The sequence below is a fragment of the Hesperophylax consimilis genome, chromosome 7 (assembly GCF_061612785.1).
Source record: "Hesperophylax consimilis isolate HC1 chromosome 7, BYU_Hcon_1.0, whole genome shotgun sequence".
Lineage (NCBI taxonomy): Eukaryota > Metazoa > Arthropoda > Insecta > Trichoptera > Limnephilidae > Hesperophylax > Hesperophylax consimilis.
Genome location: NC_142842.1, coordinates 1,896,537 through 1,921,315, shown reverse-complemented (window position 1 = coordinate 1,921,315; position 24,779 = coordinate 1,896,537). Strand labels below are relative to the sequence as shown.

At 39.3% G+C, this 24,779-nt stretch overlaps 2 protein-coding genes across 4 annotated transcripts in view; one reads left to right on the top strand and one right to left on the bottom strand.

The window, feature by feature from the left end:
- Positions 1-106: 106 nt before the first annotated feature.
- LOC149422131 (dynein regulatory complex subunit 3-like) lies at positions 107-23,799 on the bottom strand. Of its 2 annotated transcripts, none has more exons than XM_089633105.1 (8): positions 23,265-23,799; positions 13,999-14,171; positions 9,435-9,644; positions 7,607-7,747; positions 2,758-2,959; positions 2,477-2,662; positions 1,873-2,012; positions 107-1,121 (listed from the first exon to the last, which is right to left on the bottom strand). In XM_089633105.1, the coding sequence occupies exons 2-8, from the start codon at positions 14,088-14,090 to the stop codon at positions 968-970; spliced, it is 1,125 nt and encodes a 374-aa protein (XP_089489231.1). In that variant the 5' UTR covers positions 14,091-14,171; positions 23,265-23,799; the 3' UTR covers positions 107-967. The 2 variants fall into 2 exon arrangements, with proteins under 2 accessions (XP_089489231.1, XP_089489230.1); XM_089633104.1 differs by lacking the exon at positions 23,265-23,799 and adding an exon at positions 14,263-14,783.
- Positions 15,684-24,779, top strand: part of LOC149422130 (TOM1-like protein 2) — a 43,232-nt gene continuing 34,136 nt past the window's right edge. For both annotated transcript variants that reach the window (XM_089633107.1, XM_089633106.1), the window contains exons 1-2: positions 15,684-15,820; positions 19,182-19,429. In XM_089633107.1, the coding sequence (XP_089489233.1) occupies positions 15,754-15,820; positions 19,182-19,429 (315 nt within the window). In that variant the 5' untranslated portion in view covers positions 15,684-15,753. The remainder of the gene's footprint in view (positions 15,821-19,181; positions 19,430-24,779) is intronic.

Below are 24,779 nucleotides of genomic sequence, written 5' to 3'. Positions count from 1 at the left end.
CCTCCTGTACTGAGAGATTCCAAAGTTCCAACTTGTTCAGAAATTACTATAATTAAACTGTGATAATTAATTGGTTTAATATTTCAATACACACAAATTTCAAGTCTTATTTAAGTTTCCTAAAAGCTACCTTTACAATTTTTGATAAGAATATATACCTTCAGTTAAGTATACTTATTTTATATTATTCGCAATATTTCAGCGTGATACTATGTATTATACATTAGAGAATATAATCATATATGCAAAAATGTATTTAAAAAATTGCTGTTCATGTACTGTACAGATTCATAGAATAAATTAATGCATTTGATTTTATGAAAATATAAGTACATTTATTTTTAATCATATGTGTTTTATTCACCTCACATGGACACGGTCAATTTTGTTTTTTTTTTAAATTTTAACCCTTCACATGTCATCTTTGGAGATGCTGTGTGGAGGGTCTTTTTGGGGAGAGAAAGACCCATATTGTCTTGAAAAGACCCATATTGTAGGAGGTAGGAAACAGAGATTTTCTATTGAAATAGGACAGAATTCTCGCTTGATTCCTGTGCTCTAAAAATTGCAATATATAATGGACTCCCCGTTTCTGCATGGAGTCATTGGTTGTTTTCAAGTACCTTGGGGCTCCAGACCAGAGGTGGCTGCCAAATTCAACAGTGGGGCATAATTGCTATTTCTACGGGAACCGCAGTGTACTATTAAAGTATCTGCAGGCCCCATTAACAGTACGCTCAACTTTTTAGAGGCTAACCTAACTGCATCCATGGAGCTCCCGCGAGGAGCCCATTAGCTAGTCACTTAGAGTTACACCAAGCATATAAATAGAAGGCATTATGGGAACATTGCTTCTGTTGAAGGAGACTACATTGTCATTTCAATCCCTTTTAGATGTAATCAGAGATGATTGGGTCTTTGATATAGTTTTTTTTAAATTATTTTAAGTTAATGTGTTATGCAATGGTCACAGATTGGATCCTTTAATGAGAGCTTCCAGTTCCTCTGTCAGCCCGTCAAATGCCAGCATGCGGTTTATCAGTAGCTGCCACTCCTCTTTCTGACTGTCCACAAAGTAGTTTATCTCGAGGACTCGGCTCCGATCTCTCTTTATCTCTTCCCTGAAAAGAAAATGCATTTGTGTCGCAAAAGTTAAACAAATCATAACTAGTAGTTCTGTGAACAGTAGGCCTCGCCTCCAAAAAAGAGTATTTTTAATGTATCTCTTATATATTAAAACAAAACCAAAATTTCCTCTGAAATCATATTTGTAAGTACTTAACCCCTAGGAGCCGAAGCCCTGCATTTGCAGTGTTGAAAAATTGTGCCCACGCACAATTATAATTACATGTAAATTCATTTTGCCTCTGGATATTACTTCTACTGGATTTGTTAATTAATTGGATGGATTGATACTTGTAACACTGTACCACTTCCAGAGGCGGATTTGCAGTCTTGGCCGCCCTAGGCCCCAGACCATGTAGCCGCCCCTTTCTCAGTACCCATCATAGGTGTGGCGAGGGCGGCTGCGGGGCGTGGGGGTGCTGTGTGCTGTGTGTGAACACGCTCTTGCATATCGCTATTTCGTACGTAGAATATTTAGGTACTTAGGAATAAATTTCTTGTTATCATCTGTGTCTTTTTTGTCACGATTGGCCGCCCTAGGCCCGGGCCTACATAGGCCTAAGGGCAAATCCGCCTCTGACCACTTCTGCATACATAAACACACACTTTACCATTATCTACACCTCTGCCCTGATGATGGACATTGTAATGCTGTCCGAATCGTTGGCTAAAGGAGGAGGAGCGCAACAAGGCATAATACCCCAAAACTCACAACAGTCAGCAAGTTGGTAATAAACAATAAATTACCAAGTGGCCTTGTGGAGCAGCTCTTCTTGCCAGGCGATGACCCTCTGAATGACATAATCCTCGCGGTCATCTATGAAGCGCATGTGACAGTCGGTGGACTGAGCTATGGTGTCCATCATCAGGTCTTTATCTGTCATAATCTGCACAAATTAAAAATGTTGATTTTAGTGTTAGACCTTTACAGCCTTGCATAATACGACTTATATGTATAATAATTGAGGAGCTGAATGCTCTCATCGAATTTTTGGTATATCCAAACCCTTCTTTATCTGCTGTGTAAATATTACTTCTTCAGGTTTTACGCAGACTGAGCTGTTGTCAGAGTTGTTGTTACATCCAGCTCCTCAATCCTAGGTATATCTTTGACTTGATATTTTAAAAGTTAGAACTGGCTAAGATTCGGAGTCAGTGTTTAAATGTGAAAAATTCAAAATGACACTGACCGTCTATTCCATGGTCATCAAATAATGGATGGAGTTTCAAAAACATCAACCTTAGAGTTTGGCAGCACAACAGACTTCAGGACAAGTATAATTAATTTGAGTCTGCTTTTTGTTGACCTTCTCCTATATATTTGAAGAGATTCAATAGAAGGAGTCCTCACCGTGACCAGCTCAGGGATGTGCTCATAGAGCAGTACACCCCTGGTAGCCAGGCGCGGCAGCATCTCGCCCAGGGACATGGTCCACTCGCCCTCGCGATCTCGCCACTGGCTAAAAGTGGCCCGCGTCTTCTCTATCATCTTGTTGCCCAGGTCTTTGACGTTCTGCGAAAACTGGATGCGCGTCTCCTGAAGAGTTGGATTCATGTATTAGTTCAAAGCTAAATTTAGAGACATTCAAATCTCTGACTGAACCAGGACCATACTTAAATAGCAGTACCTACCTCGCACAGCTCGTACAGAGACATCTCCTCCTTCATGAGGTTGACCCAGAGGTCCTTGACCAGGGAGTTGAAGCCTTCCAGCAGGTCCTCTAGGGAGCTCCCCACTTCCTCGAATGTCACGGCCTCCGCCTCCAGGGAGTCCACTGTCACTGTCATCATCTCAAACTGTTCCTCCTTGTCCAGGATGTACTTGGACACCCACCTGCGTAATTCAAGAAAGATTAAATAAAAACATTACCTAAACATAATATGTATGTGCAAGTAGAAAATGATTTGCCTACAACACTACAAGAATATGTATGTATAGCACTATATATGTAAGAAAATGGCCGATCAAATAAATATATTTTTTTTTAATATTTTTATTTATTTTATAAAATACAGTATAATGTTTAAATTTACATAGTAAGAACATATTTCAATAAAAATTAACATGTTTACCTTTACAAGAGTCTAAAACTCGTGTGTAAAGGGAAAATAATAAAAACTTAACATACATATGTAAATAGAAGAAAAAAAGAATCATAAAAACATATAAAGTGAAGAGATTTTAGTTTTTTTATAAAATAATTTATAAAATAATATAGTGAGATATCATCGTCATTCTAATTCGTTAAATTATTTATTGTAGTGAAGTTAATTTTATTTTTAAATTTAGTAAAGTCCGGTTCTAATCTCATCTCAGTCGTTAATTTATTAAACCATACCACTCCAGTGTACGTGTAATAGTGTTGTGCAAAACTGGTATGCATTAATGTAGTCCATAAGCGACCCATTGTATTTTGCCTATTGCTCTCGACACGAACCATGGCATGGTGTGACTTCTTATACAGATCTTTGTGGATTTGAAGTAGCGTATTTTTTGTATATGTATTTTTTAGTGATGGGACTTGAAAATCTTGGAAAAGTTGTAAGGTTGGGTAGTCTAATCTAATCTAATCTTGGTTTTTTTATTAAAATTTTTATTAACAGCCTTTGAGTGATTTCCAGCGGTAAAAGTGATGATTTGTAAGCTCCCCCCCACGCAACGATACCATACTGTATTATTGAATGGGCTAGAGCGTAGTAAATATTTTTAAGAATTTTTAAGTTAAGTATATTTCTTAGACTAATAAATATGTAAATGAGTTTTCTTAATCTATTTATGATATTGTTTATAAAGATGTACCATTTGCCCTTGAGATGATATTATTATGATGTGTTCCTTAATTTAGTTTACATCATCTTGTAACTTGTTGCAATCATCTATAAAACTAATGTATTTATATAATTTCATATAAATTGAATGAAATATGAAATCACTGTTAACATGACATTTATTTACTAAATAAATAATAAACGCCTCAAATGGGAGCCTTGAAGTACCCATGAGGGAATGGTTTCAATCTGAGACCTTATATAGGGTAGGATGGGGCAAAGATCCGCAGTGGGAAATGATCCGCACCGTCAATTTAAAATGATCGCTTAATATTGTCGTGGTTTTACGTGGGACACATTTTTATGCTGGCAACATTGATAGAAGATGACTCACAAAAGTTACATGGCGTCTGACCGGCACAACAAAAACAATGAGGTTAGAATTCTTTTTACTTGTTTTGATGTAATAATCCGTAGGTCATCTTCAGTTGAAAATGTAATTTACTATACGCTTTGCTTACTTTTTTACTGGTTCAATTCCATAATTCAGGTTTTGAAAGGCGATCTATGGACAATAATTTGGCCAAATGCGCATTTCTTGTTTTTAGATTAGTTTGTGTTTACAAAATGACAAAATGGGGCAGAGGTCCGCATTTTGCATGGGGCAATGGTCCGCGCGCGGACGTTTGCCCCAAGATTTGTATTCATTGTTCTAATTTTTGTTTTTACGTTATAGAAACTACAAACGCAAAACTAATGTGAAGCCGTTCACATCAGAACTGTACTAGCAGGCCCAAGAAATGCTAAATCAGGGGCTATCCATTAGAAAAATTGGGAAGGAGTTGGGATTTGATGAATCAACTGTACGGAAGAGGTGGGTTACCCCTTCAGTAAATTATTACGAGTTAGGAATCACTAACAATCTTTTATTCTGAATGTCGATTTGATTTCTTACAGGTTGAAAAAGGAAGGCGGCGCCAGAAAACTGGGCCGGTTCACAACAACATTCACTCATTTGCAAGAAAAGGATATTGTAGATCACTGCCGAACCTTGAACCATATGTTTTATGGTGTTTCCTTCAAAACGCTCCGAATTCTTATATTCAAATATGCTGAAGAAAACAAGATTCGACACAACTTTAATAAAGAAAAGGGAATGGCAGGGAAGGATTACACAATTTCTTTCATGAAGAGACACAAACTAAGTTTGCGAACTGCGAGAAAAACGTCAGTGGCCCGAACAATGGGTTTTAATCGCAATCAAGTGGAAGGTTTTTTTGGTAACCTAGAATCGGCTTATCAAAAATACAAGTTTGCTCCTGGTTCCATATACAACATGGACGAAACTGGAATCCAGACTGTTCCAGACAAACTTCCGAAAATTGTGTCCGACCAGGGCCAGAAAGAAGTAGCTAAAAATGTAAGTGCCGAACAAGGCCAAACAGTTACCGTTATCTGCTGCCTCAACGCCAACGGTGGCTACATTCCGCCCTATTTTATATTCAAAAGAAAGAGGGAAAATCCTCTTTTAATAAAAAATGGCCCGGTCGGCTGTAAGATGGCGGTCACTGACAAGGGATATGTTGACACTCCTACATTTATTAAGTGGTTAAAACACTTTGCAGAACATGCCAAACCCACTACGGAAGCTCCTGTTCTTCTTATCCTGGACAATCATGCCTCGCATATTTCAATCGAATCAATATCTCAGGCTGAAGCATTGAATGTGGTTATGCTCAGCTTGCCACCCCATACGAGCCACAAAACTCAGCCACTCGACCGGGTGTTTTTTAAACCCCTCAAAACCTACTACAACGAGGTCACGGATTCGTGGCAATCGTCCCACCCCGGGCAGGTAATAACAGTTTATCATGTCGCTGAGCTCTTTAACCGGGCTTATGAAAGAACAGCTACCATTGAAAAAGCAACTGCCTCCTTCCGCGCAACGGGAATCTTTCCCCTGGACCCCGGGGTTTTCTCGGATGCTGATTTTCTTCCGAGCCAGGTGACGGATCAAAGTCCGGAAGAAGATGATATCGTTAAAGAACCAATGCTAGATTTTGGCGACGATAACTGTGATGCCGTTCCCGATTGCCCTGTTCCTGAGCCTTCAGTGCTGCCTCAGGCTCCTACGTCAGTACTTGACCAAAGCCCGGAAGAAGATTTCGTCCAAGAACCAACACTAGACTTTGGCAACGATAACTGCAATTCAGCTCTCGACTTCCCTGTTCCTGGACCTTCAAGGCTGCCTGATCCTGTTCTTTCAGCTCTCGACTTCCCTGTTCCTGGACCTTCAAGGCTGCCTGATCCTATTCCTTCAGCTCTCGACTTCCCTGTTCCTGGACCTTCAAGGCTGCCTGATCCTGTTCTTTCAGCTCTCGACTTACCTGTTCCTGGACCTTCAAGGCTGCCTGATCCTGTTCCTTCAGCTCTCGACTTCCCTGTTCCTGGACCTTCAAGACTGCCTGATCCTGTTTTATCTACTGATTCTCCTGGACTTGTCTCCACGTCATCTCTTGTGTCAGTTGTGTCTCCAGCAGACATACTACCTCTTCCCAAAGCAACACGACGTAAGCGGAGCGGAAGAAGTTTAAAGTCGACACTTCTAACATCTTCTCCGCACAAGAAAGACCTTCGGGACAAAAAATTACAAGCTGAAAGTTTGGTCAAAGAAAGAGAAGATCGTAAAATTAAAAATGCAATGAAACGGAAAGACAAGCTCAAGATGGCAGCAAAGCAGAAGAAGAAGCCACCACGTAGACTTCAGTTTGATTCAGATGACTCATCTCAGTCTCAGTCTATTTCATCTGGAACTTCGGTCTACAACGACTCAGAATCTGACAGTGATCAGAAGATGGAAGAATCGTCTGAGCGGATGGTGCCTCCAAAGAGGTGCATAGGCGAATTTTGTACCGTTCGATATGAAGAAAAACTGTTTCCAGGAGTTATTACTGGCGTTTCAGAAACCCATGCCACTGTATCATCAATGGTGAAAGCTGGAAAATTATGGAAATGGCCCGACCGGCCTGACATTCTCGATTATGAATGGGGATCAGTCGTTTCGAGTATAAAGGAGCCAAAAGAAACCAGCACAACCCGAAATGTTTATTCAGTCAGTGAACTGGAATGGTTTTACTCATAACTGTGAATAAATAAACTGATTAAAGTTAATTGTTCCGTGTATTTCATTTCAATGGGGCAAAGATCCGCAGCTGCGGACAATTGCCCCGCATCTGCGGACGTTTACCCCAAACAGTGGGGCAAAGGTCTGCAAAGGCAAGGTTCTCTAGTAATAAAATGGTATATTGTAGCACATAAATTAAGATTTCCAGTGAAGCCAAAACCTGCAGGACCTTTTACTTATTGGGTGAGAAAAAAGGTTGAAACCTAAAATTGCGGATCTTTGCCCCACCCTACCCTAATAATTGCACTAGAATATGGGCAATTATGGTCTTTGTCCTCTATTTATTTTCATTTATCGTCTTATAAATCTTTACTGGTAGGAAAAGGTTTGAAAATTTATGAAAACTTGTAAAAAGTTGTGTCAAATCTATTAGATAAATGTATATCATCAAGGTCAAGAGACCTTCTGAACCTAACATTTGGTCTTGTGATTTTCAGTTACATAATACTCGTAAATCCCAACTTAATGTTACCATTGAGACCTGACTATATTCATGCATACAGTTGAATTAATAAAATAACAGCTCACTCTTTACTTCTGTTGGAGGAGCCTTCTTGGGCCTCGTTCATCACCTCATGGAATATCTCCACCTCCTTCTTCCTGACGGAGTACTGCGCCAGCCCAAAGTTTACCAACTCCAGCATCAGGTCCGAGTAGAACTGGCGATATCTGATGCTCAACCATGTTAAGGGTTACATTTTTCAATGGTGTAATATTGCAGAATATATTATTCCCTAAGCTTTTATCAATTGTGATGATGTGCAGTTGGAGGAAATTATATTGTCTAACTTTTTACATTAGCTCCACACAGTTCCGGTGAGGAAAAGGTATGAGGGGTGGGTTGGAATCTGGATATCCAGGAATGTCACACATATGAATTTATCTCTTCCACTGTGGTGCAAGGCAATGGGTCGAGATTCAAAAGTCTATCATAACCAGTTTCTCTCTATCCAGCCCGTATGCACCTCTGTTAAGTCAATCACCAAACGTAGCGAGCCAATTGAGATAATCAATTACCTCTCAAAACTTATTTCCGTGGTAATTATTTTAATATTCATATACAGGGTGTATCGGCACGTACCCGACAAACTTTAACCAGCTATTCCTTAGCATATTTGGAGTAAAAAATCTTATGTGCACTTTGCTGTCCGGTAACATTTTTTTTTAATAAAAAATTTACTATTCATATTTTCACCACTGTTTTATCCTTTGTCAAAGTTTGAAAACCCATCTGGCAAATATTTTATTCGAATTCTGTTGAATAATGCATGTGTGTACTTATATTGGCGCACACTTACAATCACAACGAAATGGCAAGGCACCATTCGTCTCATTTTTAACTATTATTATTTAGTGTGTGCGAAAGAGCGAAGACGCTTTTTGACATACTTGCTTATAACAGCTGTTGAACACGAAACGCAATGCCAATGACAGTGATGTAGTGTGGAAATTTTAATTTTTTTTGTTTTTAATTGAAAAAAAATGCTACCGGACAGCAAAGTGCCCATAACATTTTTTACTTCAAATGTGCTAAGGAATAGCTGGTTAAAGTTTGTCGGGTTAGTGCCGATACACCCTGTATATGAATATTAAAATACTTATTAAAACTCCCTTACAACGTTTTTCGAAGACCAAAACATGGTATTTTATACATAACATGGGTTCAAACTGGCGTTTTTTTTTCAAAGGGAGTGAATAAACCAAACTTTTTTTAAGCAAGATATATTTCTTATGCTGGAACTATGTGTGTTTTTACCTTATTATTTATTATTTAATGCAAATACCGTACAAGAGTTCCAACTTGCTCCCTACTACCACGGCCTATGGAATTATAGCATCCCCAAATTGGCTTATCTAGTGAGGCTGAATGGAAGGAGGTGGGGAAGAGCAAGGTAAGATCTGGTCACCAAACATGGCTTAAGCCATTTCATGGAATTTTTTATTCTGAATTGTGGTCTTTCACCAGGGCGATGCTGAAAGTATATACTACTCTGGTACGTGCCACAAATATACTATTTCATGTAGGTACATCTTATATGTGTTTTTTTTTATAAATAAAAAAACTTATAAACATTTCTTGGTGTATGTTTGTTTCATTATGCATACTTGGGACTAGTATGAGATATGGAGTCGAATTAAAATCGATAAAATGTAGTTTTTTAACAGTCGCAACGTGGTATACAATTACATATACAGCTAGGGCCTTACTAATCAATGTGTTTTAAATTTTACAATCCTGATAAAAAAACCAGTAACGCATGGTAAATAGTTGTGAATCAGTTATGTCAAATTTAAAACATGTTTGTTAGTAATGCAGGTAGTGTCTACCACTCGTGTAAAGGTAGTAAAAGGATACACCGACCACACGCTGCGCAACTCCTCGTCTGTCTGCAGCAGCAGAGTGCCCATAGGGTCCAGCTCGTACATGTTGTCGAATAGCTCGGGCCCCGTCAGGTACTCCACGAAAGACAGTGCATAGTATGTCACACGAGCGTCGTACACCGCCTTCTTCTGCCGAGCCAGCTCCGTCACCTCGTCCTGTTCGTTCACTTTGCTGATGATTGATCTGAAATATAAATCTTTACTAACAAAACAAAACTATCTTCATTTATTTATTTGTTTACATACAACTTTAATTTGGTAGGCGGGAATGGGTACCGCCGCCCTGGGAACCATTTATTGGATTACCAACACCTCTGCCACAGGTCACCCCAAGTGGTTCGCTACGTTTGGTGACTTAGCAGGGGTGCCCGGGTTCATGGGTTAAGGTTTGCCCGGGCCTTGGTGGCGGGTGCGTCGGCCCACCTTCTGCGTGGCGGGCCGGTTGGGAGATGCTGGTTGAGGGAGACCCTTTACAACCGGTTACCGCTGTCCGGGCCGCTCGATAGTACAGGGGCCCGACCCTCAGGCTCACGACTAAGGGTGGGCTGCCCCATCAGCGAGTGAAAAAACCCCGCCACTGCTGTTGTGCCGGTTCGTGACCGGAGGGGACCCAGCAGCAGCGTTTGGGGCGCATTGGATGCCCTCTCCAGCCGGACTCTCCCAGCCTATCGCCTAGCACCGCAGTGGGTGGGCTGGAACCAAACGCTCATCACTCCTGGACAGCCTGAACCCCAGATTCCTACCCACCCCTCATACCTTTCCTTTCCAGACCTTTCCTTTCACCTCCTACCCTTATAAAAAAAAAAAAAAAAAAAAAATTCATGAACATACAACACAACAATTTTAACATCGTTACAGCGGCGAGTAGCAGGCGTCCCCGGTGCGGGCCAAAACTGTTGGTAAATTTTGCCAACATTCGCGGCCTGCACACAAATTTAAATTCCGTCCATCACCATCTTTTGTCCCAACGTCCCAACCTTCTTTTCCTATCCGAAACTCAGATAGCCGAGCCGCCAGACTCCTCCTATCTGGACTGCCCGGGCTTTACCCTCGCAAGCAAATTCCGACTCAAAGGAGGAGTCTGCCTCTATAGTCGAGCTGACGTCAACTGTGTGCGACTATTGAGTCTGGAAAACTCCAGATTTGACGTAATGTGGGTGCGCGTCAATCTTGCCAGTACGGCAAGATTCTACGCATGTCTATACCGCTCACCGAACCATAGCGAATCAGACACTTCCGAGCTCTTCAAACATTTGAGCGATACTATTGATGATCTCTTGCCCCGCTACCCTTCGGCCGAGTTTGTTGTTCTGGGGGACTTCAACGTTCATAACGAACCATGGTTGAAGTTCTCAGGCCCAACGGACTCGGCTGGCCGACAGGCGGAATCCTTTGCCATTTGCTACGGATTAGAGCAATTGGTTCAGGAGCCTACAAGGGTTCCTGATGTCCAGACTCACCGCTCCAATCTGTTAGACCTATTCTTAACTGCTGTGCCACACGGTTATAAGATTGACGTCACAGCGCCTCTGGGATCATCTGACCACTGCCTAGTGACGACATCAATCCCCGTTAGCCTCAGACCAACCAATGAGAGGCTGAGGAGAAAAGTGTGGCACTATAGGTCAGCAGATTGGTTCGGTATGCGGGCCCATTTCAACGCTTTTCCGTGGTCAGCTGTTTGTTTTCGGACTTCGGACCCTTCAAGATGTGCCCAGGAGATTGGTGAAGTCATCAAATCGGCGATGGATGGCTTCATACAATCGACTACTAAAGAAACTGGTGTGGGCTCAAAGCCGTGGTTCAGTCGACAATGCTCCGAAGCAGTCCGACGAAAAAACGCGGCTTACCGAGCCTACAACACATCTCGAACGCCCGAAAGCAGATCAGCATACAACAAATCGGCAAAGGAATGCAAGAGAATCATCAATAGGTCAAAATTCGAACACGACCTGCAGATCAGCAAAAAGCTGGCTGCCTGCACGCATGGCAGCAGAGCATTCTGGTCGCTTGCGGGCTCAATAGGTCGAAATTTTTGCAAACCCAGTTTGCCACCTCTTACCAGACCTGACGGCTCACTAGCAAACACCGCCACCGAAAAGGCTAACTTATTAGGGAAAATGTTTGCGGAAAACTCGACCCTCGACGACGGGGGTGCTGTTCCGCCGTCGGTTCCTCACTGCGGCTTCTATATGAAAAAGCTGAGGATCCGGCATCGGGATGTACTCCACGTCGTACGGGGGCTCGATGTTAACAAAGCTAGTGGACCTGATGGAATACCTGCCCTGGTATTGCAGAGGTGTGCTGCGGAAATAGTTCCAGTTTTGACAAAGCTCTTCAAAATGTCCCTGAAGTGTGGCACTGTGCCCTCTGGTTGGAAAAAAGCGGTAATTCACCCTATTCCCAAGAAAGGTGACCGCTCCAACCCGGCCAACTACCGCCCCATAGCGATCACATCAGTTCTGTCCAAAGTGATGGAACGTGTGATCAACGACAAACTGCTCACATACCTCGAGAAGAACAAAATTATCAACGACCGTCAATACGGATTCCGGCGGAACCGCTCGTGCGGTGATTTTCTCGCGTATGTGACGCATGTTTGGGGGCGGTGCCTGGAACGTCACGGTGAGACCCAAACGGTCGCACTAGACATATCCAAGGCCTTTGACCGGGTCTGGCACCGAGGACTTGTCAACAAATTGCATTCTTACGGACTTCCCGCATCCCTGTGTACGTGGATTGCTGACTTTTTAAGGGATAGGTCGATTCAGGCGGTTGCTGACGGTTTCACCTCTTCCTCGCACTCCATAAATGCTGGCGTCCCACAGGGATCGGTTCTGTCTCCGACTTTGTTTTTGTTGCACATCAATGACCTTTTGACATGTGCACCGATTCATTGTTACGCGGATGACAGTACAGTTCATGATAGTTTTTTGTTTGACAAGCCCCCAAAGGGCACACAAACTCCAACGGCTCGGAGGGCTTTGAAGCAGAGAATGGACAGTTATCTCGAGAGTATTTCCTCCTGGGGTAAAAATAATCTCGTCGAATTTAATGTTTCAAAGACCCAATCCTGTCTGATTACGTCTAAAAGGGATCCAAATGATAATCTAGTCTCCTTCAACGGAAGCAATCTTCCGAACAGGCCTTCCATTGATATGCTTGGTGTAACTATAAGTGACCAGCTCAGGTACGGGGGCTCCATCGAAGCCAGAGTAAAGTTGGCCTCTCAGAAGCTGGGCGTACTGTACAGGGCCCGCAGATACTTTAATAGTACACAACTGCTCACCCTGTACAAATCGCAAGTGCGCCCTACTGTCGAATTTGGCAGCCATCTCTGGTCTGGAGCCCCAAAATACCTGAAAAAAACCCTTGACTCTGTGCAGAAACGGGCGGTCCGTTTGATAGATTCCCCAATCTTAACAAACGGACTGCAATCTTTAGAGCACAGGCGTCAGGTAGGTATGCTGTCCTTGTTCTATCGGTATTACAATGGAAGATGCTCTGAGGAACTAGCGTCATTGATCCCTTCGGCACCGGTGCGTAGTCGGGATACATGCCAAACGCGCGCCCAACAATTGTACACAGTTGACACTTGTCACATGAGAACGGGTCGCTTCTACGATTCGTTCTTAAGTTCAACAGCTCGGCTGTGGAACGAACTGCCGGCCTCTGTGTTTCCTCCCTCCTACAACATGGGACTCTTCAAGACCCATGTTCACTCCTTCCTCTCCAAAAAAAGACCCTCCACACAGCATCCCCAAAGATGACATAGGCCCCGAGGGGAAATTATTTTCTTCTGGGCCTCCTGTGTGGAGTAAATATAAAAAAAAAAAAAAAAAAAACTGTCCGATAATAACGGATCGGAAGATACTCTCAGCCCTGAAGAATCGAAATGTTGCTTGTAATTGGTTTAGTTGTGTTTGGTGAGCAGATCAGCAATAGCCAAGTATTTCCCCACCTTCCTCTTTTCCAGCTCCTTCCTCCCCCCCATTCCTTTCAGCCTCACAACATGCCCCAATTGGAGATACCATAGATACTTGAACATTGATGGGTGGGACGGAATACACTATTATAGTTATAATTTTATTGATTTCATACACTTTATTTTGCCCATTAAATATATATTTTTTTAATTCACCTCCGCAACTCGGGCTTTTATTGTCATTTAATACAGGAACGTAATATGCAAATACGTACCCGCCTCACTTTAGACGATATCTATTCTGAGACGTGTAATGCTGCGTATACACGTATAAGCAACCTCAAATGGTGCTAAACACCATTCGCGGTTACTACATTCCTTTCGCATGCAGCATAAAAAGGGTTTTGACTATTTAATTATTTATTTGCTAGTTGGGAACTATTGAATAATGATCATCGGTGCTACAATCCTTGGTAGTTCCCAGTTGCCTCTTCTGCCTATGTGCCTATTTTTCCCATTGTTGTCCTCCAGTTCCTCATAATCTGAATTTTAATTATGAGGTTGGCCCTTCCATTTTTATTTATGAATAATCATTTTAGTTTTGCGAACTTACGAGAACTCATCCACACAGGCCTCCCTCTCTTCGTCGGTCACCAGGATATAGTCAATGTAGGAGACTTTAGGCAGAGCCGCCTTTAAAAACATTAGGGCGTCGGGATTCTTGTAGCACGGGTTGTCTTTGAAACTCAGAGAACGCAGTTTATCGAACTGCCGCAAGTAGATTACCTAAAATAAAAAAATTATATTATTTTGAAATTTTGTTAATTTTGACAGGAGTAAAAAATACACGTAGGTATCAATAAATATCTACACATACTTCCTTATAGTTAGTGATTTTGTTTCCCGCAAGTCCAATGACAATAAGTTTCTGCAGACATTCAATGTTTTCGATCTTTGAGATCTTATTATAACTCAAAATCAAGACCTCGATATTAACAAGCTCGTTTAAATTCTCCATCACACTTATAGAATTAAATGATAAATCTAGTTCTTTGAGATTTGTGAGCTTTTCCAGGTTTTCTATATCTTCAATCAAGTTGTGATTTATGGCCAGCTTGGTCAATGATTTCAGCATCCAGAGATGGTCGATTCGTATTATATTAAGAAACTCCAAACGTAGAATCTGCACTTCATCAAGATGAACACCTTCCTCTGCAAATAAGCGGCCAGCTTCTCCTTTCGGACCTTGCTCTAATACACATTTTATCAGCATATTATTATCAATGACCCCTGGTTCTACTGCTGGATGAATTATGACACTGGACATTTTGAATAATGATGATATTACACTAAGATTTTGTAATGAAAGACAGCTTATCCTCGTATTTCAATTTTCAAAGTTAAACATGAATAATTAGCAACAAATATCAATGAGATCCAATGAGATTATAATAAACACATTGATTAACATCTAATTTCCATGACAACATTATTTCGATTTTAAAAATGGCGCGTCGAGTTAGTGTGTTCGATAATATCACCTTTTTTTTTGAACAGCTGCTGCCAAAAATCACAAAAAATGCGAACATTATCATTTATCAAAATAAAAAGCCAAACATATTATAGGGGCTGAAAAAAAAATTGATTAAGATCTTCATTTCCTTACTTCTGGGTAATTTATCTAGTTGGGGGCAGTTCTGATAATAATGCAATAGTTGTTACGCTGTGCTAATAATATAAGAACAGATTCTGCTTCTCTTTCTTTTTTTATAATTCCCTTTCTTCTCAACTCCTAAATAAACCAGACTCATGCTTCAATCGTATCCGAAGTTATAAAAGATTATTTAAGAGCTACACCTACAATTACATGAATTAGTACTTCTATTACTTGTACATAGTATTAAAACATTTTAATCAGCTTAAATGATTTTTAAAGTAAGTAAAATAAACTAAAAAATTTAATACTGATGAAATCAAACATCGCTCAAAAATGCAGTTTGTCAAAAATGAAAATATATATTTTACTTTGTTACATGCGACGGATTATTATTTTTTCGATGCAGGCATTTCTTATAAGCGATATTATTAACTTAATGGTAAATTAATACATTGCAAAATAATACCAAAATACACTTCTCATTACATTTTTCACAAAACTGTGGTGCAAAAATAATCCAATTATTGTTATTACGATAATTATCGCACAACTCAGTGACAAATAATGATGCGCAGACTCGAACGCCGTAAACAAAATGGTTTTTAGGAAGTGCATTTGCGAACATTCTTTATTTATTGTATATTTGACAAGTAGTAGAGAAGTCGAAAAGACGTAGTGACAAGCGACATTTTTAAAAGTAAATAAAGAATAATGTCTTTCTTTAATGTGGGTGCCCTTGCGGGAAATCCGTTTGCCACCGTTGTGGGACAAAAAATTGGTATGTAATTATTATTCTGCAAATGTCACTTTATCGATCACCATTTGTCGATGCAAAACAACGGCGTATCATGTGAACTCATGACTCAGATTTGTGTTACGTTTCACTGCCTTCCCTGTTTGATTTTAGATTTCCTAAATAGAAAACTTAATTTTCTTTTCACCGCAGTACACATTCACCCGGCTTTTTTCAAATATCGCATGTAACCAACCATATTGTACGAAATTGATTCCTTTCCAAAATGTTTTGCATATTTTATTTTGATGTTCTGTTGAATGTTTACGTCGCTAATCAAAATATTTCAAATGTTTATTTTTCTTTACAACTTCATTTCGACGAAAAATCTATTTAACAACAGTTGTAATGCACATTGCGCAAGTTTTGTGGAACTGATCTAACAATGTATTTGTAATTGACACCAATATATTGAAACTCCATTGTTGTAAAAATACAATTAACACAGACCGCATACTATAGTAAGCACAATAAAGTATTTAGAAATGGCACCATAAATTTCTAGGAGACATGCATTTACACCTGAAACATGTTTTATGTGTTTATTATTATTTGATACGAAATTTGATAAGAAATATTTGTTTATGCAAGAGTACTTACTCATGGTTCATACACAATGGACAGGTGGGGAGTATTTTTTATAAGGTTTCAAGCTGACTTATAAAAAAATGAAATAGCTATTATAGTGCATTATTTTGATTTGCCGAAGACTGAAATAGATGCTCCACGTTGTAATTGAACTGATACATTTGTGTGAATTAAGGATATCCAGCATAACTGGATATTTACCCTTTGAAGTGAAATGACACTAAACTGTGCTATATAATGCTATGTTATCTAAATAATGTCATTATCATTTGTAACCAGTTTTACAAAATAGACTTCAAAGGCGACATTTGGTTTTATATCCTGTTATAAATTAATAGTGCAGCACGGACAGTAACTGTCTACCACAACTCCAATAAGTTAATGTTCCTTTGAAGTGAAATGACACTAAACTGTGCTATATAATGCTATGTTATCTAAATAATGTCATTATCATTTGTAACCAGTTTTACAAAATACACTTCAAAGGCGACATTTGGTTTTATATCCTGTTATAAATTAATAGTGCAGTACGGACAGTAACTGTCTACCACAACTCCAATAAGTTAATGTTACATAATTTATTTATGACTACGTTAGGTTAAACTTTGGAAAAATGCAAGTATTGTTTACGTGCGTACCAGTAGAGTAGCGACATATTTCTTTGCCCCCTGCTCACTTATCACCAATTCTTCCGTCATAAGCAAAAAGACAGCTCGGAATATGCAAAAGTCACATTCTAATGTACTTTTTATTATAACAGGTGAAAGGTCTTGTATGTCCAGAATGTGTATTTTACAAATTCCTAGCTGCCTTTTTGCTATGCCAGCAGTATTGACCGAGCACCTTTCTAAAAAAAAACCCTTGTAAATCGTTTTAAATACTATTTCCTCTTGCTTAGTTTTAAAATAAGTTTTTTTTCTTAAATTTTCTTCTTAACTGTGTTGAATACCAATGTGGTTTTGTGCTTGCCACAACTTGTTAGAAAATGGTGAGTTTTAAAGTACATTCCTTGGTCTGGGCAGTTGATACACCACTGATACTTCTGATATATTGTACATACATTGTACCTTGTATCATAAAACATTGGTGTTCAAATCATTCACAATCGCTTGTAAACTTTTGGGAATAGGAAGAGGAAATAGAATAGCGTACATTCATTTGTATTCAGTGCATTCAGAAACATAAAACGTAAAAGCCATAAACATTTTATAGCTTATGTTTCTGCTAGATAATAAAATTATAGAGCTTTCATATAATTACCTACAGTTTGCAGTTGCATAATGAATACAAAACACGGTTTTGTTTCTTTCACAAATTGTTCCACTTAAATTTATGTATAAAAAGATTTTTGTTTCCAAATAACTAAACCGTGCTAATAGTAAGGAGTAGATAATTCAACTTTCACTAAACTCGTTAAGAAAACAGAAAAAAAGTTGGCACCTACCTCGAATTAGTTACTCAAAATCGTGGTACATTTTCCTCACCTGATCTCTATTAAAAGTGACATAGTAAATTAATAAGACATAACAAAAGTAATTAAAATGAACATAATTTGTAGATAATTATTATAGGTAAATTTATAGGTGGAGTCAATTTAATTATTTGTTTGCGTCCATACATAAGCAATATGAATAAATAGTTTTGTTACTATTTATATTTATATGTGATTCAATCCAATATTGTCTTTGTAAGCCTTTCTAGAAAGAATTGAGTTTTAATATGGACAAAAGTATTCATTTATATTGCGCATGTTCGGGCGCGAACAAATAATTTGCTGTTATATTTTAAAGCATAACTTGCAAAAAGTGCATTTTAATAAAATAATTAAATTAACGGCACCTATGAATGCGTACATTATATTATACGTTACATTTACCCTTTTTAATTAGGTAGATTCCTGTATCCAAACTGACTTTCATATTTAAAATTTGGCCATTGCAAAAGTCAATTGAAATCCACAAAAACACTTTTAATATTTAAGAAATGGTTTCAATAATTAAGAGAGGGACGCTTAGATGGTTTGGATATGTAGAGTGAGTGAACAGAGAAAGCGTGTAAGTAGAATATATATATCCCGAACGCTAGAATAAGGGGGTAAAATCAACTGAATCTCTATTCTTGTGTTGGGTCATATAAAGAGTCAGAATATCTCGTTAAGTGCCGACCTAACCATAAACTTGACCAGACCTTTTTAACCAGAAGTTTATTGTATAGCTGCAAGATGCTCTCTTGAACAATAATAATTGATAATATTATTATTAGTATTATAGTTATAGCTTATAGCTTAGTATTATACTGCCCTGATGAAGCTACGGTTGTAGCGAAACCCGGTCGGCATTAAGTATTTACCTATAAGTGATGTTTACAAAGTTATTGTTTAATTTTAAATAATCATTGAGTTTATTGTTAGTTCCTATTATTTGTAGAGATGATATAGCAAAGAGAAATCTTTCCTATTTGTGAAGGACCCTTTAGTACCGACCTTTTAGTCCATCAACTTTCCAAATGTAACGGGATATTTCGTTGAATGATTACTATAAATACCAATGTTTCCGATATTCTCAGCTCATTCTCTTACACCTCCAGGTCTAGGGAAAGGGTATGTATGTGTGAGACATTGTATGAATGTGTGCAAAGACAGAGTTGTGCAGCGGTGTACATCTGCAGAGAGACGGCATGATGGTTAATTAGTTCATAAATTTAAAAATTCATCTGCTCAGTCGAAAATCCAAAGTTGATTGAAGTCTCGTGTTTTCAGAGCAAGCCACCGATGGCAACCTGGCCTCAGAGAATTGGGCACTAAACATGGAGATCTGCGACCTGATTAATTCGAGTCCCGATGGGCCCCGGGACGCCATCAAGGCGGTACGGAAGCGCCTGCAGCAGAGCGCCAGCCGCAACTATACCACCGTCATGTACACGCTCACCGTGCTGGAGACATGCGTCAAGAACTGTGGCCGTCAACTGCACCAGCTGGTCTGTAGCAAGGAGTTCATACAGGAACTGGTGAGTCATCATTTATGTTCTTATACAAATCTATAGTTTTATTCTGAGATCTTTGAAATTTTGCACACTTGACTTTCAAAACAAGAGGGAGGTCTCTGTCTACATGATATTTCGAAAAATCTCCCCAGCCCCTTTTCCCACCCCTTAATGCAGAATAAAGCGGGCAAAGCGGGGGTCTTCAGCTAGAAGTTGTTTATAAAGGCATACTGCCTATCTATAGATCTCTTGTAACATCTCTCTATATGAAGACCTCCATGACCGAGATTGTGGATTCGAATTCCAGCATGCGCAATTTTATTTGATTAATATGGAAGTTTTATTTCATATATTGAATATTAAACTAATAGGGTATGTTTGTGGCACATTTCAGAATGCTTGATACTCAGAATTGAAACGTTGCTTGAAATGACTTTAGCCATATTTGGTGACTGGATCTGAATAGGCAGGTACTTCCTCTCCTTCCTTCTCTCCTCACATTCATCTCATTCCCCACCCCCTTCACTATCACAACATTTGGTGATATCATAGACTCTCTGATTCCGAGCAGTATTTACAAGAAAAAACAACAGTCAGTTGCAGGAACATTATCTGATATTAGTTGATTTATTGACGCTTCAATCGTCCAACAATTTTGGTTGATTGCGCTGAAAAAAGTCAAGTTCAATACATATTTATTTATTTTATTTATTATACGCCCATAAGAGCTTTTACAAACATTTGATAATATGTAAATAACAATTCAGTGAAACAGTAATCAATATTAAAATTTGCATTTAAAATTATACAGAACTCACCCATACAGAAGAATGGTATTATGCTAAACTTAATTGTTATTATTACTGAGGTATGTTATTATAGCCTTCTTGTAACTATATTCCGTGCAGTTGAACACATCTACAATTTCTGAGAAAACATTGCCAACTGCATGCAATCTAAGTACAAGCGAGTATCTAAATGACTCAGTCCTGATATTTTTATTGCAATTAAAAAGATTTTTGGATCGACTAGTTCTTATAGGTATATGGAAGGTAACTAGACTTAATAAATTAGGGCTGTCTATAATACCATTAACAATTTTATAAATAAAAATCAAGTCGGAAACAAGTCTTCTATCTGAGAGTTTTAATAAGTTTAGTTCTTTCATCAAGTGATTAGTAGTTTATTGTTTTAATTGATTGACCGAGTTTATAGTTAATGAATCTAAGGAATTTATGCTGAATTTTTTCAATGGAGTCAGAGTGGATTTTGAAGTGAGCTATTTACATACATTTATCTATAAAGTATTGATTAATTAATAAACATAAAATGTTTGTTGTTTATTCCTTTATCATTGTACAAATGCCTAATTACTAATCATTGTTACCAATCATGTGAATCACATCTTCAGAGGGGATAAACCTGTCCCTCTTAATTATGCTTTTGTATTTTTATCTTTAGATCAAAACATGATGATTAAATCAGTTCGCTATATGCTGCTGATTAGATTATTCTTATTTTTCATACTAAAAAAAACTTTATTTCATAATGAAATGTAGGATAAACACTTTGAAACTAAATGACAAAATAAATTTATTGCACATGTTTAAAAAATTGAATTATATATTTTTTTAAATTGTGTAAAAAAAAAACATGGTGATGAGACCTTTAGGAGTGGGGTGACTTTGATATCATTTTTATATGCTTATTAGAATGATATGCAAATCAGAGGCGGTTCCTTGGTACGTGCATTTGTGCATTGCACTGCTTGTCTTCAATCTCCACATAACAAATTACAACGACATCTGTGCCCCAGTGATCGATGTAAGAAATTCGTAAATCACGTCAGGTCATTATTTGAGCTATCTTCTAGTAAAAAAATTCCGCGCATTCCGTGCATACCCAGATATGCACAAAACCAACTTTTACCATACTACTAAAGCAGCGTCGGGCAGTATCGAGACAGCCCGAAGTAGCCGAAACGGTGACATGAGCGAGACAGATTACACTCTTAACGTCAAATTACGTGTTAGAGCAGTGCAGATACATAACCAATCCGTGCATTATCGAAGTGCTTTGACGGCGAGTGAATTTCGCATCACTTTGATCATGCGTAATCCAATGCGTTTGGAATGGATTCGCTTAGAAATACTAATGTTCAATGTTAACGCAACAACATTAACACATTGAAACTCGTTCGCGGTGAAATCAAACGGTTTCGCTATATTTTCAACGATGAATTGAGTGTCCTTTATTTTCAAGATAATTTTGTATTATTTAATCAGTTATTTTACAAATATAACTTAGAAGATAGAATGAATTGCAGTAGGTGTTCCCATTCTTAATTTGCTTCACCTAAATTACAGACTAGGTACATTTTAAAAGTGAAATGCACTGCTGGTAATTACAGTCACGGGCCGCGTCTGATGCAAATCCCAATTTTTTTTTAATATTCAACTAGTGATGTTTATCCATGGAAAATGATATACTTTGCAATGTAAATGACTCGAAACTGTTTAAATTAGAGGAATTTATAAAATGTACTTACATTTTCTTTGTCTGAAAAAATAAAAAAAAAAACAACTTCACACTTCAACCGACAATGAATGTAAGTAGTAACCAACTTATTTTACATTTATTTTCGAAGCTTCTTTGTATCCGCGTTGCTCGAAAAAAATCATTAAAAAGAAGCAAGTAATTTCTGTGTTAACAAATATCCGCGATGATCAAAGTCAACCCATATTACGGTATACATTTTTAGTTTGAAGTAATATTAAATATAATGATCTTGCTGTGATTAACAGAGCTCACCGTTCAAGAGTTTTTGCTTCTTCAGACAATCAGATATCTGGATTAAAGTTAGTGGTTGTGGCTGTATTCAAACAAATTAATTCATTCAATTAATCTTTAACGACATTATAAACTAGCAATCAAATTGTTAAAGTGTTTTTATGCATTTATGAACTGGCTGAATCACGAATTATGGGAAAGGGGCGAAGTTGTCGGTGTTTCGCGTCATTTGCGGCTGCTTCGTTCCTTTCGCATAAGTCCTGTCAGTTCGGCTCATGTGTGTATGCGTAGCATAAGAATTAATCGAAGATCCAAATCAGAGGTTCCCAAACTTTTTGGATCCATTTCCCACTTTACAAGTATATTTTCTTGAGCGTCCCTAGTTTTCCTCATAAATTAATGGGTGACCGGATAAATCGTCAAAATTATAATTCATCACATCCTTAAAAAGTTATATAAAGTCATGGAAAGTGATGAAACAAAAAATTTATTAAATCGGTTATGTAGGTTAGGTAAGGTTAGGTTTAAATTTTTATTTTTTTCATTGTTTCTAATGACTTTAAATCACTTTTTAAAGGTGTGTTGAATTGTCACTGTGTTGAGTTATCATGGAACCAAATTAATGAGATCACTGAAATGATAATGGTGGCAGGTCACCAGTTTGTTTATGTTTGTCCTTCAAAAAATGATGCATCATTTCATGAAGATATTGTATTTAGACTTTTCAACATAAACACATTTGATTGTTTTGCATTAAAATATATTATATCAAGGATAATAAATAATGAGGCCATGCCCTTGTTCACTCTTTGCTTCTATCTATCTACGGAATTATAGGTTAGGGAGGATCTTACAAAAACAGTCTAAACTCACATAAAGTTTCATGAATAATCATCATAAAAAGCTAGCTTCTCAACAAAATCACTTTTTAAACTGTTTCCATTACCAAATGTCGAATATATATTTAAGCAAGTTTCTATTTTTTAAATGTGTTGTTTAAGCTGTGGACCTTTTATAACAATCAATTATTCTTTTGGCAATGAATTTATAAGGGTATAAGGGTACTTACGGAGGTAGAGGAACATTCACTTGTTGGGATTCACTGATTCACTTGGATTCCACTGTAATTTTGATATTAGCGAAATTACTTTTATTGCGATGCGTTAAGATGATTTTGATTGTTTCTTGCGATAAGATACGTTATGGGTAATGATGTTCCCTTCGCGTCACGGCTGTTGGTTTTGCACTGACTGATTCCCGGACAAAGAGGAGAGGTATGAAGGAGAGGAAAACGGGGTTCAGGAACAAAATTCATTGCCATAAACAATTCGCAATGACACGACAATTAGCCATTATTTGGCGTAAACATGCTCCCCGCCTTGACAGAATGGTCAAAACAAACCAACATACGATAACAAAAACAAAATAAATAACCGCTATAGAACAACATGGTGTTTCACTGTTCAAGACGTGTGTCTATTGCGAGTAAAAAATATAATAATGTAAAAAAATAAGAAATAAAGTAATTAGAAAAATAACAATCAGATGTATGGGTGCATATTTCTAAAATAACTAGGCTAACTAATGAAAAATAAAGGCTTATGGATTTGGTAAAGGGCGAACCTTTACCACAGGACGCTTGTAAGATCCTGCCTTGGTTCGGACAAGTACCACTCGAACAATACCATCCTTGCCTGGATAAACTTCATCTATAATACCTAATGGCCAGTGCAGAGGTGGTGCGTTGTCAGCCTTTAATAGCGTACCCTTTTGTACAGGATTAACTGGAGTGTTCCATTTTAACCTAGTTTGTAAAGAATTCAAGTACTCTATCTTCCAACGTCTCCAATAGTTCTGAACCATGTTGTACGGGACGGCACTGTAGTCGCCGGCCGCACAGACGATATAGCGGGAGTGGCCGCTAGGGTAGGCGGCAGGGTGCGCACCAGGGGCCGCACCAGGGTAGGCGGCAGGATGCGCACCAGGGGCCGCACCAGGGTAGGCGGCAGGGTGCGCACCAGGGGCCGCACCAGGGTAGGCGGCAGGGTGCGCACCAGGGGCTGCACCAGGGTAGGCGGCAGGATGCGCACCAGGGGCCGCACCAGGGTAGGCGGCAGGGTGCGCATCAGGGGCCGCACCAGGGTAGGCGGCAGGATGCGCACCAGGGGCCGCACCAGGGTAGGCGCCCAGGTGGGTGCCAGGGGGGTCCGCCCCTGGCAGGTACTGCGTCGCGGTGGGGAGGGCTGCGAGCAGCACGGCGAGCTGCCTGCTCATTGTCCGGTTCGCCTTCCGGAGCTGCCTGACCGTGTCCTCTGTTGTGGTTGAATCCTCCTCTGCATCGGAGGACGGTGCGCTGTCAGGGCCGGCAAAGTGAGTGTCGGCAGGGCTGGCAGCGCGTGGGGCGGCAGGTCCGGCAGGGTCAGGGCTGGCAGGGCCGGCAGGGTGAGGGCCGGCAGGGTGAGGGCCGGCAGGGTGAGGGCCGGCAGGGTGAAGGCCGGCAGGGCCGGCGGGGTGAGGGCCTGTCACCAGCTCCACGTCGGGTTGTGAATCTGGGGTGGAGGCTGAAGCCTCGCGGCCACTCCGC